The sequence below is a fragment of the Fusarium phalaenopsidis genome (genome assembly GCF_050370095.1).
Source record: "Fusarium phalaenopsidis strain FUZ10S chromosome Unknown contig_32304, whole genome shotgun sequence".
In the NCBI taxonomy this organism is placed as follows: Eukaryota; Fungi; Ascomycota; class Sordariomycetes; order Hypocreales; family Nectriaceae; genus Fusarium; species Fusarium phalaenopsidis.
In genome coordinates, this window is record NW_028145404.1 from 663,298 (window position 1) to 680,884 (window position 17,587).

At 52.7% G+C, this 17,587-nt stretch overlaps 5 protein-coding genes across 5 annotated transcripts; all 5 read right to left on the reverse strand.

The window, feature by feature from the left end:
• Window positions 1-216: 216 nt before the first annotated feature.
• LRP88_09529 (peptidase M24, structural domain-containing protein) lies at window positions 217-1,853 on the reverse strand (the record flags this gene model as incomplete). The annotated part of the gene is made up of 5 exons (XM_083246014.1): window positions 217-273; window positions 462-626; window positions 676-939; window positions 990-1,759; window positions 1,811-1,853. The coding sequence occupies 5 exons, from the start codon at window positions 1,851-1,853 to the stop codon at window positions 217-219; spliced, it is 1,299 nt and encodes a 432-aa protein (XP_083097127.1).
• Window positions 1,854-2,338: 485 nt separating this feature from the next.
• LRP88_09530 (uncharacterized protein) lies at window positions 2,339-3,370 on the reverse strand (the record flags this gene model as incomplete). Its single annotated transcript, XM_083246015.1, has 1 exon — window positions 2,339-3,370. One exon carries the CDS (start codon window positions 3,368-3,370, stop codon window positions 2,339-2,341), a length of 1,032 nt encoding a protein of 343 aa, XP_083097128.1.
• A 4,187-nt stretch (window positions 3,371-7,557) lies between these two features.
• LRP88_09531 (OPT oligopeptide transporter protein-domain-containing protein) lies at window positions 7,558-10,083 on the reverse strand (the record flags this gene model as incomplete). Its single annotated transcript, XM_083246016.1, has 1 exon — window positions 7,558-10,083. The coding sequence occupies one exon, from the start codon at window positions 10,081-10,083 to the stop codon at window positions 7,558-7,560; it is 2,526 nt and encodes an 841-aa protein (XP_083097129.1).
• A 462-nt stretch (window positions 10,084-10,545) lies between these two features.
• On the reverse strand, window positions 10,546-14,925 carry LRP88_09532 (uncharacterized protein; the record flags this gene model as incomplete). The annotated part of the gene is made up of 1 exon (XM_083246017.1): window positions 10,546-14,925. The coding sequence occupies one exon, from the start codon at window positions 14,923-14,925 to the stop codon at window positions 10,546-10,548; it is 4,380 nt and encodes a 1,459-aa protein (XP_083097130.1).
• Window positions 14,926-15,696: 771 nt separating this feature from the next.
• LRP88_09533 (copper acquisition factor BIM1-like domain-containing protein) lies at window positions 15,697-16,435 on the reverse strand (the record flags this gene model as incomplete). The annotated part of the gene is made up of 2 exons (XM_083246018.1): window positions 15,697-15,987; window positions 16,037-16,435. The coding sequence occupies 2 exons, from the start codon at window positions 16,433-16,435 to the stop codon at window positions 15,697-15,699; spliced, it is 690 nt and encodes a 229-aa protein (XP_083097131.1).
• Between the last annotated feature and the right edge of the window lie 1,152 nt (window positions 16,436-17,587).

The following is a 17,587-nucleotide window of genomic DNA, read 5'->3' on the forward strand; positions in this document are numbered from 1 at the left end:
GTTGAAATGGTAGTTTGTATAAGAGTCAATCTAGGCTAGTTGATCAAATGAGTGTGGTGAAAGTAACTGCTGCAAACTGTTGAAGTCGTGCAGTGTTTGTGGAAAGTGTTGAATCTCCTTGATCCCATACAGAAGCAGAGTTGAATCTGCCATGGAGCAGTAACTACTCCCAAGCCGTGTTGAACATCGTGGCTCTCCATCAAACCAAGTAGCAAACTAATAGTCGCTTCCTCGACTCAAAATCTCCTTGCTAGACTCTCGAAGCAGAATCGTCTACAAATCATTAGCCACATTCCACTCCTAGTATAGAAAAACTCACATGCTCAAACTGAGCCGAGTACGACCCCTTGACATCCGCAAGCGGTTCATAAGCCTCAAGTAGACCGTTGGAAACCAGGCAATTCAGCTTTTTCAACCCATTAGCACAAACACTTCCTCAACACATTTACTGTAGCACTCACTCCGGCCAAGTACCGCTCCTGGCCTAGACGCTCAAGGTAGCGCCGGCAAAACACAATGTTACCAAAGTTCTCCTTGATAACCTTGTGCAGCTTCTTCGCCGAGGCAAAAGGCAGCGACGCCGGAGACGGACCTCCATTCTCCAGCTTGTAACCATAGATCCCGACCTATCCCGATGTCAGTTTCCTCTTTACTCAAAAACACTTGACCACTCACGTCATCGTACAAGCGGCCGCGCCCCGTGGTCCCAAATGTCTCGATGGCAAAGACCTCACCCTCCTCCATCTTGGTCTGGTCCGAGTTCTTGATGAAGGGGATCGACTTGCCGCCGTGGATCCGGTAATGCTGGATGTTGTGCGCGCTGATGTTGCGGACCGGCTTGACCGGGTACGTCTTGCCGCCAATCTCTACCTCGTAGCTCTCCATGGCCTCCTGGATAGCCGCACTGACATCGCAGATACGCACGTCGATTCCAGACGCCTGAGGCATCGTTAGAATCCTTGTCTCCGGTTGAATACAGAGTACTTTACCTTGATGCCGCTATTGGTCGCGTCCTTGACCGCCGCGAGGAGGCTATCATACGTGGGGTCAAATGACATGGTAAACGCACTATCGACGATCCATCCGTTGATGTGCACGCCAAAGTCAACCTTCATGACATCCTCGTACTGCAGGACGACATCCTTCTGGCCAGGGTTGGGCGTGTAGTGTGCCGTCTCGTGGTTGAGGCACAGGCCGGTTGGAAACCCCATCCCGGACTTGAGGCCATCGCCCGGTTCGAGGCCCTGGTTGCCAAGGAGGGCTCGCACGCCATCCTCGATACCGTTGGCAATGTCACGTAGTGTCTGGCCAGGTTTGACGCTCTCCTGAGCCCACTGGCGGACTTGGCGATGCACTTCTGCCGCCCGGCGGTAGTCATCAAGGAACGCAGGGTCCTCAAGTTGCTTGCGGCCAAGGGCACGCAGTTCCGCCGCAGTGGTGCGAGCCGTGTTGGTATCTTCGTAGTCAAGGAACTCGCCGGCAGGATACTGCCCAGGAGTAAAGAGCTCACTCAGCGGCACCCTTGGAGGGGATGATTGGTGAGTGGCCTTCTTGGGCTTCTTCTTCTTGGGCTTTCTCTTCTTCTTTTTCTTCTTATCAGATGCATCAGTCAGCGGCATGGCGCCAACGACACCCTCGTCATCATCATCGTCGTCGTCGTCGCCGCCTTTGTCACCCACACTCCCGTCCCCATCCCGGGACAAGTGAGCGCCTCTTGGTTCTCCGCCGGCGGAGCAAGGGTCGTTTGAGAGGGGGCCGCCTATCACAGTGAGCACTCATCCAGAGTCATGGTGGTGAGTCGTGTTCGTACCATTTCCCTGCAGGGGGTGGTCTTCAGATATCTTGGCGCCCATTCCGACATGAACGCAGTCTTGACTTGATAATTGTGAGTTGCTTGGATGATTTTGAGATCTGAGCTGACTTCTCACGCGAGCAATGATGCAAGTTAGAAAGCGGTCAACCATGGCAGAATAGATGAGTTATGAGGTGCTCACAATGATGATTTCACATGAGATGATGAGAAGCAGAATGTTTTGTTTAAAATCAAAACCCATTTTTGGATTCCTTTTTTTGTTCTTTTGTGTATCTGATTTCTCCGTATTCCTCCCTCATCGGCTCTCTTCCGAATGAGTGGTGTCGGTTGGTATCAATAAGTCCCAAGCCCAAGTGCTTTCATCCAATATCATGTACAAGTTTCCCAAACCATGCCCAAATCTAAATCAAATCGCTAGTCCCAATAAACCCAAAATGCTGTACTGTTTGTCCGAGATCCCAATCAAGAAAGCCAATGATACAAGAAGAAATACACAGAAGAAACCGATATCAGACTCTCAGTCGCTTACTCCCAGCGGTAAACACCGTCGTCGTAGAGTACTCGCTGCCGCCGGCTGCCGGGGCCGACTGTGGCCCGACGCTTGGGCTGCATGCGCTCCATCAGACGCTTTCGCTGGGCCTCCTCCTCCTTCTTCTCCTCCTTCTTGGCCAGTTTGCGGGCCTTCTCCTCTCGGCGCTCCTCCTCAAAGTTCAGTCGTCGCACGGCCTCGACAAGCTCAGCCTCGCGGTCTAGGACCTCGACTGATGGTCGCTTGTAAGTAGAGGCACGGCGAGGACGAGGGGGAGCGGGAACAGCAGGGCGGCCAGCGATCTCGGCATTGGCCTCGGCGATGCGGATGGCAAGTCGCTGGGCAGCCTCCTCTCGTCGCTTCTCCTCTCGCTTCTGCTCACGTCGGATCTTGCGAGCCTCCTCGCTGTCAGAGTGCCGGCTGTCACGGGAGCTGGAGGAGGCATGGCGAACGTGCTTTGAAGATCGGTGGTTGTCGACAACCTCAATGATGTGACGCTCAGGCTTGGCCCGGTCGTCAACAATCACTGGTCGTCGGTGAGAAGCATCGCGGGTCTCGATAACGTAGGTGTTGGGGTTGGGAGAGGCGGGAGCAGTGTGAGGAGCAGTCCAGGTCTGAGGTGGTGTGCGAGAAGTAGGCGGGTTGTCGACCAGCACGATGCGATCAGCGTGCCGTGAGCTAGGTCGACGCTCCTTCTTGTGGTGGAAATCGAGGACCTTGTGGCCGTCGATGTAGAGGCCAGATGCCCGCTTCTTCTTGCTGGACGAGCTGCCGTATGATCGGTCTGACTCGTCACCAGAGCGGTAGGATGGCGTTGAGGGCACAGGGCTGTACTGAGGAGTAGGAGGCAGCTGGGTCATGGTGGGATATGTTGTCTCAGTGTAGTTGACGAGCTGGCTGGGGTGCTGGAAAACGTAGTTGCTGGCGCAGACCTGACCGTGACGGGAGTTGGCGCAGAGCGTGGGCTGCGAGTACTGCTCTGTCCGGCCGTCAGGGTAGACGTAGGTGTAGATGTTGGTGGTGCACATTGTGTCGGTGTTGGAGGGTTCTGGGCGCTGGTTGCGCGGGACAGGAGGGTTCTCCTGGATAACTACAGGAGGCAGACGAGTCCTGTTGGGAAAGAGTCGAGTCTGCTCTGGTCGTGGTGTTGCTGAAGGGTTGCTGTTACGGCGATGACGGTTGTATAAGACGTTATCAACAACGATGGGAAGCTGTTGAGACGACAGTGTGTTGGTGAGAGAAGTCAATGGAGACTGCTGTTGTTGGAGAGGTCGTGGGTATTTATGAGCCTTTTGATCCAGATGGAATTGAGTGTTTTGTTTGGCTGGTCAAGAGGAGGAAGAGGGCCCTTGTTTATATAGAAGAGGTCGCAGGTCAATGGGAGCTTGGTGGGATGGTGTGCAGGGACTTGAGTGTAAGCCGGCAACTGCTGGATCAGGAAAGGGTAGGGATGGATGCCTGGGGAGTGAAGAAATGGACTGATGGACTTTGGAGTATGGGGGGTATCGAAAAGTGGAAAATATGCGGAGATGGGGTGTGTTGTTGCCTTGGGGTTTGAGCGAGTCTGATGGATAGGAACAGGACTTTGGTTCGCCAAGCGGATCGCGATATATACATCGGGACCTGGGCTGAACAAGATGGTGGTGTTCCCTCCGAGGCAGCCTCAGAACTCAGGGTGGGGATGGCCGTTTCTGCCTACCAGCCCTAGCTGCCAGGGTCTGTCTGTGAGTGAGTGTCTGCGGCCACTAGACGACCCCTGCCACGGGCGCCAATGGCCTTGGGAATGGCCTTGTGGCCCCCAGGTCCACCATCAGAACCATGCCGATGACTCCCTCTTCCTGGGTCAAGGGGACAGTCCAATGGCGGTGCCTGCTGAGCCACGGCCGTCTCGCTAGGGTCACCCCTGACCGAGACAAGACAACCCAGGGTTCACCACCACAGAAGAGAGAGTAAAACACAGCCCAGTAACAGTCCAGTCCGTAGGATCGAGTTGTTTCCCGTCTGGGGGAGGGACGGGAATCGACACGGGAGACGAGGGGGACTCTGACAAGCGACGAACCAATGCGAATCCGATCAAGGGTTGGACGTAGGGCATTGACGGGTACGGTATCCCGCCAGCTGGTGAACCCATCGCCAACTTTTTTAGGAACCGTCACAAATTCGTCTAAGCGTAGGACTTTGGACATGTCATGTACCACGAGGTGGTATGCCATCTCTGACAGTCTGCTCATGACGATGGAGGCGGCTCAAGACGCGACCTTGGGTTGAAACGCAAAGGACACAATTGTGTTGACATCCATTGACATGTACTGTACACCATCTTCTTTTCCTGTCTGGGTGGTGGTCTGCGCACACCATCCATGAGCAGATCCAGACCATCACGAAAAAAAAGGTGCCTCGCAAAAAGATTCGACCCTAACGGATTGCGACTCACTCGGAAAGTCCCAGGCCACGCAAAAACATGTCGCCAACACCTTCTCTAACGCCGCCGTCGGCCGTCTTGTCAAAAAATCTGCATCATGGGGTCATTTTCTCTTGTATCCGGCATTGACTCATCGAGTCTGCAGACACACAAAGGAAAGCCGATAACGCTAGAGCAAAAGGGTAGACAGGCCACCTCCATGCCCTTGCACACACTGACCTCGTCCTAGAATGCGACAGTGACAGGACACGCCCTCCAACCGGCGAGTCGGGAGACGGAGTGAGACAGGATTTGGGTAGGGCAGGGCGTGACTTGTCAAAGTGTACGGCCCCATCATGCGCGTGCTCTTTGTCGTCCCGCAATCGCAATCATTGACATGAATGTCGCCCATCTCTCATTCGCCCGCAACTTCATCCATCTCCAACTCCAAGAGCCCCTGCAGCAGTGGGAAGCCAGGGCGGGCAGTGCCTGGGGGCCCTGGAGTCCGCCTATCGAGGCTTGGACCTCGAGAGTGGACGCCTCTGGCAATCTGGTTGCGGCGCTAGAAGGTCCTCTAGCGACATCGGCGCCACATCGTCTACCACAGCCTCAGCCCTTCCACCAGGGTATGAGAGGCTTTGGCGTCAGATTTGATCGCGATGGCTGCTCAGCCTTACATCGATCCCAGGTTTTCGATCAAGAGCTTGAGCAGAGTTTGATGATCCTGAAGGATTCATTGGATGCCTCTTCCCCTCTGACGGGCATGCCGTCCTCCACCTGTCTGTCCATCATCCCGCCAAGATGCAAACTACACGGGAGCTAGATGGATGGCACAGATGCCTGTCACAACGGGACGCACAGTTCAGTTCAACGGCCACTTTAGGGAAGTCGTCTTGGAAGCAGCCAGAAGCAGCCACTGTCGATTGTCGATTCGATTCGACTGCATGCAGAGCCAAGGGCGTTGTGACCTTGGAATTGAAGATGCAAGATGTCGCACTACTGCGAATAGCTTCAGCGAGTGCAGCACAACGCCCGCTTGAAACTCTCCTCATCCATACCCCGGAGAACCAAAGATCCAAATGACAAAGATGCTGCCTGCCGAGACGTCTCCATTCAGGACTCAAGACATGGGCAACTGTTGACGTGCCTGGCTCTGATCGATCCATCACGCGGCCGTTTGTGAAGGGACCTGCGTCCAACCCGGCAACTCCACAGGTCAGTGTTTGATTGGTTTGTGGCAGCCACTTCTCAAGACACGATATTCATCAAGACGAACGCCAATCCCATGAGCAACCTCATACAGCTCTGAATCAGAGCCGGTCGCTAGGAAGAACTCGGCCTGACGCGTCAGGACTGACAAGTTGCCTCTTCCTGCAGGCTCTGCTGATGGATCAAGAAAACTCGGCAGGACGCGTTGCTCGCCGCTAACAGTCACCCTCCCAGAAAACGGCCCCCAACAGCCCCCAAGTGTGTGCCAGGGCTCGTCGCTAGGGCGATTGCCTTTTTGGCTGCCTCACGGACTGGGCCAATGGGCGACATGGTTGATACGGACATCCGTTCGAAATCAAGTTCAGCATGCAGCGCTTTTACGCGTCCGCACATTTGTGTCCAGAGATGGTTGCTGGTGACGATACCTGTGCTTCATTCATGGTGTTGATAGAAATGCAAGAACTCGTGGCCCCTGCTAAAGGGCCAAGAGTGGCGAGGTTCGTTTCATCGAGGGTAGGTACGTACTGCTAAGGGGGTCACCACAAAGCGCTTGCCAAAAAGGGAAAGGGCAATCAGCCCTGTGAGGCAGGCACGACGGTCTCTCAGGCAGCCGAGCTGCAAGCAAGAGCTCTCTCAATCGCGCCTCCCTGCACTGCCCCCTCCGCATCCAGGTTCCATCATCATCGAATTTGTCTTCTCGTTTACAGGCATTTTAATAATACATCATCCCCTGGTCATGATGCTTACTTTTTTGCTCGCTTGATAATAAAAAAGTCACAGGGGCTTTATGATGAAACCGATCAGCCTCTGGGATGCCTCCTAAGTCCTGGCCCCCAATATCTCGAGTCCCGAAGAGCTGGGACATTTTGCGAATTGACGCGCGCTTCTTCAACACCCACGCAAAAGTAAATTTACATTGCAAATGTTTCGGGCTGGGCCGTTGATTCTGGCTAACAAACCGTTCCCTCGGGTTCACCAAGCGCCGTCATGAACTGACAGTTGGATGATCGATCAACCAACACAGCCGTACCTGGCAGTCAATTCCGTCTAGTGTAGGAGCGGCCGTATTTGGAGACCATGAAATCTGCACATAATTTGAGTCTCTTCGCATCAATTTCTTGCCTGCAGCCAACATGTTTGAGATATTTGCGGCTCTTGCCGTGTCCAACTCGTGATTGGTGATCCTCTCGCCGGCCCTTCTCCTTTCGTCAGCAACCACTTTAGTTCTAAACATATCCAAGCCAGCGGTGGCAATTCCGATCCTCCGTTGACATTTTCCGATAATAGATACCTGTTCTATTTGGGGTTCCCGTCCATGGCCGCGTTTCATGTAGCCCATTGTCCGCGCGGCAAATTCCAGCACGCGATGTGGTCAACTCTAGGGTAGTGCTATTTCAAGCTGAACAGCACCTCGTCGCTCAATGTGGCGGTTGAGATGGAAAGTCACAGAAGTGTGATTTCGGCTTTTGCCATGCTTTCAAATGTTTAAACGAGACCGGGCTTACGGATTTGTCTTCATCTTGTTGCCAATATTAGCAGCGTGGCTATTTCAACATCCCATGCAGACACATCTGCAGGCGTTGAATTTTACGCGTAAACATGCAACTACACTCTCCAATTGAAATCAATGTCAAAGAATCCCTTCTCAGGTACCTTGAAGTGAGAACATCGCACCGGCTTCCTCCGAGCATCTAGAAACCCACCCCTATCGACTCCTTCGTTGCCAACTCGATTCCCCCACCAATCCAACACCACCCCTGGATGCTGCAGCGCGAAGTACATGACCAACCCAGAGATTCCAATGGCTGCGCTAAACGAACTCGTCAGGACGTACGCGTACTTTTCCCACCACTCTGTGTACCGCCGTTTGATATAGTAGTTGAAGACAAATGCCAACAGAACGCCTCCTTGGATGTAGGACCAGTTGAAGGGTGCCCATCCTAGTGGTCCAGCCAGAAAGATGGGAGAGTTGACATTATTCCAGAATGATCGTGGCCACCGCTTTCCAAGGTAGTAGACGAAAATTGGAAAGATTAGTCCAACGGGCATGAGGTATGTGATGGCAGCGTAGGGAGCTCCAGGACCGAATAAACGTCTGGGACCGATGCATCCCCACATGACTGTCGACATGAAGAAGGAATGCGTGTGAGGGCATGTGAAGCGGTCCTTTTGTCTCTCCGAGCAAACATCCTCAACATTGCGTAGAACCCAGTGGTTGACTCCAAGAGCGACAAAACCTGCTAGGACAGTCGCCCAGACTTGGGCTGCAAATGCCCACCGGGGAGGAATCTTTGCGTAGTGAGCCAGTTTGAGATCCGAGAGAAAGTTGACGGACTGGTGTGTTGACATGAAGCTGAACATTTTGAAGATCATGTTTGGGATTGCCCTGCCTTCTAGAACATAGCCGCCGATGACCATGGCTAAGAAGGCCGTTGAGATCTGGATGTTGGTGATTGCCGTCAGAATACCAAGAGGAATCTGCAAGATTGCTGTAAAAATGAGGGCCAGAAAGATGCCCCATACGGGCATATCTGTCGGCCAGACTGTGACAGAGACGCAAGCCATGACAAAGGCGAGGATGAGGATGATGAGGTACCACCAGTGAGGACACTCTGGGTAGACAGCCATCAACCTGTTGTGCACATCTTTAAACTCTTCTTCCCTCGACTTGCCGGACCATAAAGCCTTGAATCCACTCATCATGTCGTGGCGATGCCAGAGGTAGATGTGTACGGGAAGACAGATGTAGACCATGAAGACGGCAACATAGTTGAGTGATTGTGTTGTATTTACCAACGGCGGACTGTATTCATAGTATGCCGTTTCGTTGAGAGTGAATTTGTGACTCAAGATGCGAGAGACGTTGTAGATGTTGCCCGTGTTGTCGTAGATCTTGTTACCGTTGATGGGAAAGTATCCGCCTTTCCAGACATTGTTGAAGTACATGAACGGCGCAACGACGAATCCCGCCAATGCCATTCCGCTGGCAAAGTTGATGACTGTAAACAATGGCATGATGATGGGATCGACCATGTACGTCAACATGTTCCAGTCAAGAGATGGAAGCGGATTCAGGCCGAGGCCGCATGTTGCTCCTGCTATCAATGCGAGGGTGACGTTGCCGGGGGATATCCAGGTTGGCCAGTTGAAGAGCGCAATGCCGGTGAAGAGATAGTTTGGAATCCAGTAGTATAAGAACATGGCGCCGAATGCGATGTAGAAGAATTTGTATCTCGATATCGTCCACCCATTCGCGCTTCGTCCAATCTCTCCATCATCGTCGAACAACGCCTTTGTCAGTCCAATGTTGGCCAATCCCTTGGGCCAGATCATTGGGGCTGGATAGACGAGGAATCGACGAGCCATCCCGGCGCAGCCGTACCCGATGAGCTGGGTTGATAGCAGAGTGGTAATCTGCCAGGGGATACTGTTGGCGAGCACGGTTTCGCCGTAGAAGCGTTCCAGCTTCAGGACCTGGATGATCCCAACGATGTATGCGCCTGTAGAACCCCCTCCAAAGGAAACGTTTGTCATGATTGCGATGAGGACATGCTCCTTCTGGTTGAATGGCCCCGGATTGAGAGAAAATTTCCAAGACAGTATCCGAAACTTCCTTTCGGGAAGCCACCTAGCCATCAACAAGCCCAATGGCATGGACAGCAGCTGAGCGACGTAGGTTGAAATCTCAATCGGCGGCATTCTCAACGAGAAGAACTGACAGATTGCCGTTCCGCAGATGGCGAACAGTGTCCCTAGTATAAACACCCTGAACGTCCCCACGGGGAGGGAGGGATCATCGGTAGGATCGACGACGGCTCGGACTTCGGGATATATGGAGTTGTTGAGCATGAGATCCTTTTGCTCTTCAAAGTCGGCAAAGATGCTCCGCGCGAGCTCTGGGTCGGCGTCATTGCTGTTGTTGAGATATGATCGTGCTCGGTCGAGGACCGCGTTGGGAAAGTTTTGATCTCTTTTGTGCTCTTTGAGTAGGATCTTGAGCTTTTCGATTAGATCTGGCTCAGGGGTATCGGCGTCAAGGGCTGGATCTTTGAGCTCTGCGACGATGGGTTCGCTTTCATGGGGTGGTGTCGAGTCGTTTGATATCGCAGCCTTTGTCTCCTCTGATTCCATTTTGGATACGGTTCTATAGAGAGGAACAATGAACAAAATAGGTCCATCAAGGTTGTGTGAAATTCGTGTCCATAGCTCTTATGCATGATGGCGACATTCCCAACAGAATAAGCTTCTGAAGTTTTCACGATAACCACCTAGAGGCTGAAGTATATGAGCGATAATGCATGATGATAAAGCCAAGATACCTCTTGCGGGAAAATAGAAACTCGGGATGGCACGACGAGTTGCCCTTGTTTGGTCGACGAGGTTGGCGCAAGGGCTTTAGAAATCGCGAGCCTGTTGAGATACTGCTTCACAAGGGTGATAGCCTCTATAGGTGGATGATGAAGAAACCATTCTCTTTGATGGCTATAGATGAAAGACCAAACAAGATCTATGATCTTTTTATGCAACGGACATTGTAATTGCTCGGCACGAAGAAAACAAACACTACCACTCCTCCAACACTCGACCAGATGTCTACCTCAGATTCCTCGCCGGCCCACACTCAACAACCTTTCCATGATCCAGACGCAAGCACCAGTTCGCGTCCTCCACAGCCTCTAGACGATGTGCAATCGTGATAACAGTGCTGTTCTTTAGTTCTTGTCTCAAGATGCGCTGAACCGTCGCTGCGGTACCACGATCGATGGACGCGGTGGCCTCATCCAGAATCACCAGTCCACTCCTTCGCAAGACGGCTCGTCCGATGCCAACCAACTGTCTCTGTCCTTGACTTAGGTTCTTGCCTCCAGCGTCAATCTGAGAGTCCAGACTCCATTCCTCACCAAGAACCCGGTGGATGGCATTCGTGCACTCTTCATCCGAAAACTCCCCGGATGGATCGATGTTATCGCGCAACGTGCCGGGGAAGAGAGTCGGGTCCTGCTGGATAAAGGTGACACGGTTACGCAGAGCCGTGCGGTCAACCTGTGAGAGGTCTACGCTTCCAATCTTGACCGAGCCCTCCGCAGGGGCTCGCGTTGCCAAGAGAGCGTTGGCGAGGGTTGACTTGCCTGATCCAGTTCGACCCAAGACCGCACAGGTTGAACCACCGGGGATCTCGAAAGTGACACGGTCCAGGACAGAAGGGAGATGATCGTCGTACTTGAACGACATGGAGTCGAAGCAGACGTCATCACAAGGCCTGGGCCAATCCTTGGGTGGCTCGATATCACCATTCGGCTCCTCAGGAATCCGGTTCAACGCATCAACTCGCTCCAGAGACACAGCATCCAACTGCAGAGCCGCAAACTTCTCGCACAGCTGTTGCACCGCACTCATGGCAATGTTTGTCTGCGTCAGGACGAAACCGACAGCGCTTGCTGGTGTCCCCATGTACACCATCGACAAGACCAGGACGGCCCGCATAACGGCTGACGACATGCCGAGTCTGAAGTCCAGCCAGAAAGCCATGCTCCAGAAGAAGTGGTCCTGCTTCTGAAAGTCGTCGACCGCCTCGAGATGTCTGTCCTGGAACCGACCTTCAACCTTCAACGCCCGGATCGTAACCAGCCCGTCCTGCATGACACCGATGTTGGCAATAATCGGAGTGAGATATCTCATCTCCATGCGGCGAAGACAGCGGGAAACAGGCACGTAGATCCGGAAGAAGTAGACAAACAGAAGCGCCACGGCGACGAGGATGATTACGAGGAAAACCTGGTGTGTCATGATGGCGGCAAGACTCAAAACCAGAGCAATGAGGTTGTACACGAACGCTTCCAGAGGCGCCAGGATTCCACCGTCCACCATGCCCATGTCGGATATCAGGCGGTTCTTGAGCTGGCCTGTCGGAGTCGTGTCGTGGTACCGGAAAGAAGCCTTGCTCACCTTTTCGATGGCGATCCTGAACAGCCCGCGCGCGGCGTTGATGCTGATGGATGCCAAAAGGACCTGAGCGATGGCGAACGACACGATCTGTGCGAGGGAGAGACCACCAAGGACGCCCAGCCAGGGAGAAGGGTGTTGACCGGGATCAGGAAGACCCCAGTAACCACTTGTCACCGTGTCCTCGAGGTTGACAGACTCGGAGCCCCATGCTTCGAGGAGGCCGGCTCGAGCAATGTCGCACCACCGGGAGAAGCTGTAAAAGATGGCCAAAGAGATCCAGAGATGCCACCCACCAGCGCCCATATACTTGATGTAGATGGACAAGGGGATGGCGCCAGTCTCAGTAACCTGTTCCGGCACATCCTTGGCTCCGGGGATATCCTCAGAAGGATGATCTTGGGGAATCTCGTGGGCTTGCGTTCCGACAGGGCCTGAGTCGACGTGATGAGGGTGCTCCAGCTCTTCCTTAAGCTCCTGGGGGGTCAAGACGTGAGCGTAACCGTTGGTGATGTCGATAACCTGATCAGCGTGCTTAAGAACCAAATCATCTCTATGTGTGACAAGAACAATAATTCGATCCTTAGCCAGAGGTCCTCGAAGGAAACGTTGGACGATAGATCTCGCGGTATCATGGTCCAAAGCAGCAAGAGGGTCATCTAGAAGAAGAATACGACAACGACTGTAAACAGCTCTAGCCAGAGAAACACGAGCCTTTTGTCCTCCAGAGAGACCGATGCCTCCCTCCTCAAGCTTGGTTCGATCGCCATCTGGAAGAGTTGCAAGGTCGGGAACGAGGGCACATGCATTGATGACATCTCGATATCGCGCTGAGTCAAAGGGTTCGTGGAAAATGATGTTTTCGCGGATCGTCTTGTTCTGCAGCCAGGGGAGCTGTTGAGCGTATGCAATAGGTTCATCAGGTCTGGAGAAGAGACCGCTTCGGTGTTCCATCTCGTTGAGAATCGCAAGAAGCAAGCTAGACTTTCCAGAGCCGACTTTGCCTCTAACAACAGTAAGACCAGTGGTAATCTTGAGGGTGAGATCCCTGAGAACCAGGTGTTCAGTAGCAGGTCGCGAGAAGGAGGCGACGGAGAGTTCAATGTCCTTGGTGGAGGATCCGCTAAAGGCGTCTTCGTCTCTGTCGGGTTCAGACATGTACTTGTTGACTCGGTCGACTGGGATGGTTGCCTTCCAATAGGCAGAGATCAAGTCAAATGCCTCCTTTGTTCCAGACTCGAGCTGTGCAAACAGCTGTAGCGAAGGCCAGATGACATCGTTGGGAAGACCCTGTCCAAGAACAAGCGTGTAAAGACAGATACTCGCAAAAGGATAAGTAGCTCCTCCGAGAACATTAATCGTCGAAATGGCAGCATTTACACACGAAATGTGTAGACGCTTCCTCATCTCCAGGTCACGGAACATCATGATCCTCTCACTCCAAGAAGAAGTCCACCCATTAAGCTTAAGAGGGCGGCTAGCCTCGACAAAGTGCGCCACAGCCTGTGCTCTCCGATCCGAGTGAGCAGTCCGCTGTCGCTCTAGCTTGATGACTTGCTTGACGAGGAGCGAGTTGCAGCAGAGGAAGAGGACCATGAAACCGAAGCCGACGCATGAAGGCCAACCCATGATGTCGATGAGATAGTAGACGGTCACGATGACCTTGATTGGCTGGGCGATTACCTTGGGGAACTCCCAGAACCGCTGCGATATCTCATAGGTGTCGCCGCGGACGAGGTTGACCACCTTGGCGTTGGAAGCTTGGTTGCTCGAGGTTTCTGTGATAATGGGCTTGTACTTCTTTCGACCAAAGCATCCGTTAAAGAATTGCTTGACTTTGTCAAGGCGACTAGGATGAGCATTGACTTGGTCCTCTCCTGTAGAAGGATCCTTCTCCGTCATCTCAGACCCGGGAACAGCACGAGTCAAGAGTTTACCAAAAAGCCCGATAAATGTCTCTCCACGACATCTCTCATACGCCTTGCGAGAGTACCATCCAGAAGTAGTCTTTGAAACCTGACGGATAGTGTCGATTGCAAGCATTACCACGCACCAGAGACCAGCCTCTGCAGGGTCGTTGTCGTCGAGGGCGCGGTACAGTTTGCTCGTAAGACGAAGATTGGAAACTTCAGAGACGCGCTCAACAATGGCGAGGAGAGTAGAGATGAAGAGGTCGAGGCCGTTGGCTTCGATGAGGCATGGGAGGAGTTTGCCTTTGAGCTCGCGAAAGGCCATGTATAGTCGAAAGTGTTGGAAGTCGTGAGGCAGCTGCCAGACATCTTCGACAGAAATCTCTCGCTTGCGGCATATTTTAGCAAGAGGATAGACCCAAGTGACGGTCCAGAACTGGAAGAGGGTGAGGTTATCTTCGGGGCTGCGGAGAAGGTTGGTAGGGTCGCGTTTGGAGCTTCCAATGTCTGAAGCTCCCCACGACTGGTTTCGAAGAGGCATATTGCCAATAATGAGAACAGCGACGACTTCCAAAGTAAATCGAAGTGATTGAAAGACGTTGAGGTTGATTGTCTTGAAGTTGATGTAGTGAGCGGCACAGATGACGAGTGTCGCCAACGTCATGAGGAGATACTGAACGAACAACAACCTCGGAGTCTTTGTCGGACGATCAAAGAGCGTGATGAGCATCGCAACAGTCCATGGAGCAATATCCAGAAATGAAATAGGTAGTCGAGGGTTGAGGATAGCAGAGCAAACAGCCAGAGCAAGTCCCAGAAAGCTAATGACCATCAAGCAAGGCGTCCAAAAAGTCCATCGCTTGCCATTCTTCTGACGAAGCCCAGTCTCTTGGGCAAAAGGCTTGAGCCATCTCGGTGTAAGGTATCGTAGAGGTTTGAGGAATATGTAGAGGAGGAAAATGATAAATGAGGTGATGTTGAGGGCGAGGAGGATTCCAGCGTCACGCCTGGATAGTGAGCTCACCCAGGTTTGAAAGCTCTGCTGGTCAAACGCGAGGACAGAATCGGTAGAGAGTTGCCTGGAGTTTCCAGAAATGTATGAAATGTTTGTAGACGCCATTGTGATAGATGCTGAATAGACAGAATGCTTGTGTTGATAGACGTCGTGTTGTTTGGAACTGCTGCTTTGGCAGCCTGCGGGTGTGTTAACAGCAGAAATCCAGCGATTTTGAACAATTGGGAAAAAGACAAGAGAAATTTTTTGGGAACGGAAAGCAAAGGACAAAGGAAAGGGTGAGTCAAGGTTGAGTTTACTGACATTGATAATTTACCTGCAACACAAAAGTATAGGGACTTGACTGAAGCCGAAAGGTTCAGCGCTCAACGGTCGCGTACCAGATACAAAGACACGACTCCCAACTCAAAATTCACACAAAAGACAAAGGACAAACGGCATAATGATCCATTGGAGCAAAATAAATCGATTTAATGGCGCCGCGATGGTCAATTGAACACACTTCAACAACCACACAAAGCTTTTGAATAGCTTCGGTGAAGAGTTGAAGCTTCAGAGGAGAACCCCTCAGCGGTGTGAATTCTCGCGAGAGAACCAACCGCGCCGCGATAGCCATTGTCCAATGATCCAGGGTGTTGTGGAGAAAAACGTGGGAGACGGCGTGGATCATGGCCGGAAGGGGTTTGGTATGGAGTTGGATGGCGGTTAAAGAGTTGTGCTTATGAATATCGTCATCGCATGTTGAGGCGATGGAAGTCGTATGGTGCTGGTGGTGGAGGCACAGGCACGTTGCAATGAGACAGTCAGTACCTGTCAAAGACCCATTTTGAATTGTTCGCTTGCAAATACGAGTACATTCCATCCATTAACCCCCATCTAAACCATCAAAGCACCTCCAGCAAACGCCATGACAAGCAGAGTGATGAAGCCAGCACCACTCGCAGACCACGCCTGAAGAGCCGCGGCAGCACCAGCAGACTCGGTGGACGAGGCGGCCGAGCTGGTGGCAGAAGAGCTCGAGGAGCCCGTCTCAGAGCTGCTGTTGCTGCTGTCGCCGACGAGAGCTTCCAGGGCCTTGTCGTCGGTGAAGTAGGCCTTTACCGAAGAGGCGTTTTTGCACTCGCTGGGGGGTTCGGCCTTGCCCTTGACAAAGTTGGCGGCGATGCACTGTTGAACGTTAAAAACGGTGGACTTTTTCGAGCAAGGAAATGCGTACCTGGTAGAGGAGACCATCGACGGCAGAGGAGACAACATTCACCCATCCCTTCTTGCCAACATACTTCTCCGGCACGGTAACCTGGGGCTGGCAGAAATCACCAAGTCCACTCTGCTGAACAATGGGGAACAGCTGCTCCCAGTCGCCGTCGGCCTTTGCGTCCGTGGTGACACGGAACAGCCAGTTGCCCTGCTGATGGGTAGAGCGGAGGGCGATGGCCTCGCCGCCGACGTGAAAGTCGACGAGGTCGGCCTTGGAGAGGTCAGGAGTGAAACCACCGCAGGGAGCCTTGTCTTCGTCGTCATCCTTGAAGCCGATCGACTCTGGGTACTTGAGCTCGAAGTGGGCGAGGGAGATGCCGCAGAGGGCGGCGGCGGAGAGGAGGAGAGAGGAGCGCATTGTGGTGGTATTTGGAAGAAGCGCTGGAAAAGTAAGGTGGTAGGGCGCGAGAGAGATGAGGATGTGGAAAAGTCAAGGATGCGAGAGGTTTGGCGATGCAAGACGGAGGTGGGTGGCTGAGAGTTTTTGTAGCTACCTACGGAAATCGGCAAGACGAGCTACTGCAGTGTTGGCAAGTGCCTGAGAACGGGTCAAGCGCGTTATTGGCTTCAGCTCGTTAATTGACGGGACAGGAGGGAGTGTGGTTCATGTTTGACGGGGCAAGGGTGTGCATCATAATTGCAGTAGTGAATTGGTCTGGACTCGGCTCTCGAGGTCATCATGAGAAGTACGTCATTGAGGCTACAAGAAGACATGATGGCGCCAATGGATCGTGTCTAGAGATGCGTCAATTGAAGAAATATTATATGCATCTCTTCTCTTCAAACCTCGATCTGATCTGGAAGGCACCACCACAATTATCACAGCCATAGAAGCAAACGCTGCAAGACACAAGCGAAGCTCTCACAAATCATCCATCGTCAACCTTGGTGGTGGAGGCCGTTACCCCAAAGAATGACACCCCTGCAAAGCCGGGGGCTAAAGCGCAGGGTCCAATCAAGAGCCGCGTGCACGGGCCTTGAGGCTGTTTGAGCAAGTTTCCCATCTCTAGTGCCAGAGTGAGGGCATTTTCCTTTGCGAGAGACTTGAAAGAGTCTGGCTTTTTGCTCGGCTACACGGCATATTATAGTAGAAACACGGATGAGACGGATCAACTTATCGCGGGAAAAGAGGCGCAATATCGACTAATTTTGGTGGATTTTTTTACCCGATTTCCTGGTCTTTCACGCTTGTGTTTCTTGCTGTGGCCAATCCGCATGGTCTAGATCGAGCGCCAATATCAGACACGGCTTATCAAATTGACCACCATCTTTCGAGACTGTCTCGTCTCTCGCGGGGTTCCTTCAAGTTACATCCAACATCGGCACTTCTCTTCTACGGCTCCTCCGTCTTCCGTGTCTCGTCGTTACTCACCACCAGTCTGACAGCTGAATCAACCTGCTCAATCGCTCTCACTCACTCACACAGTCACTGCTCGGCACGCCATCCAGCCGAGGACAATTTCTACACTCCCCGCAACGGCCATGAACAGGTCCACAGCACAATGATTAT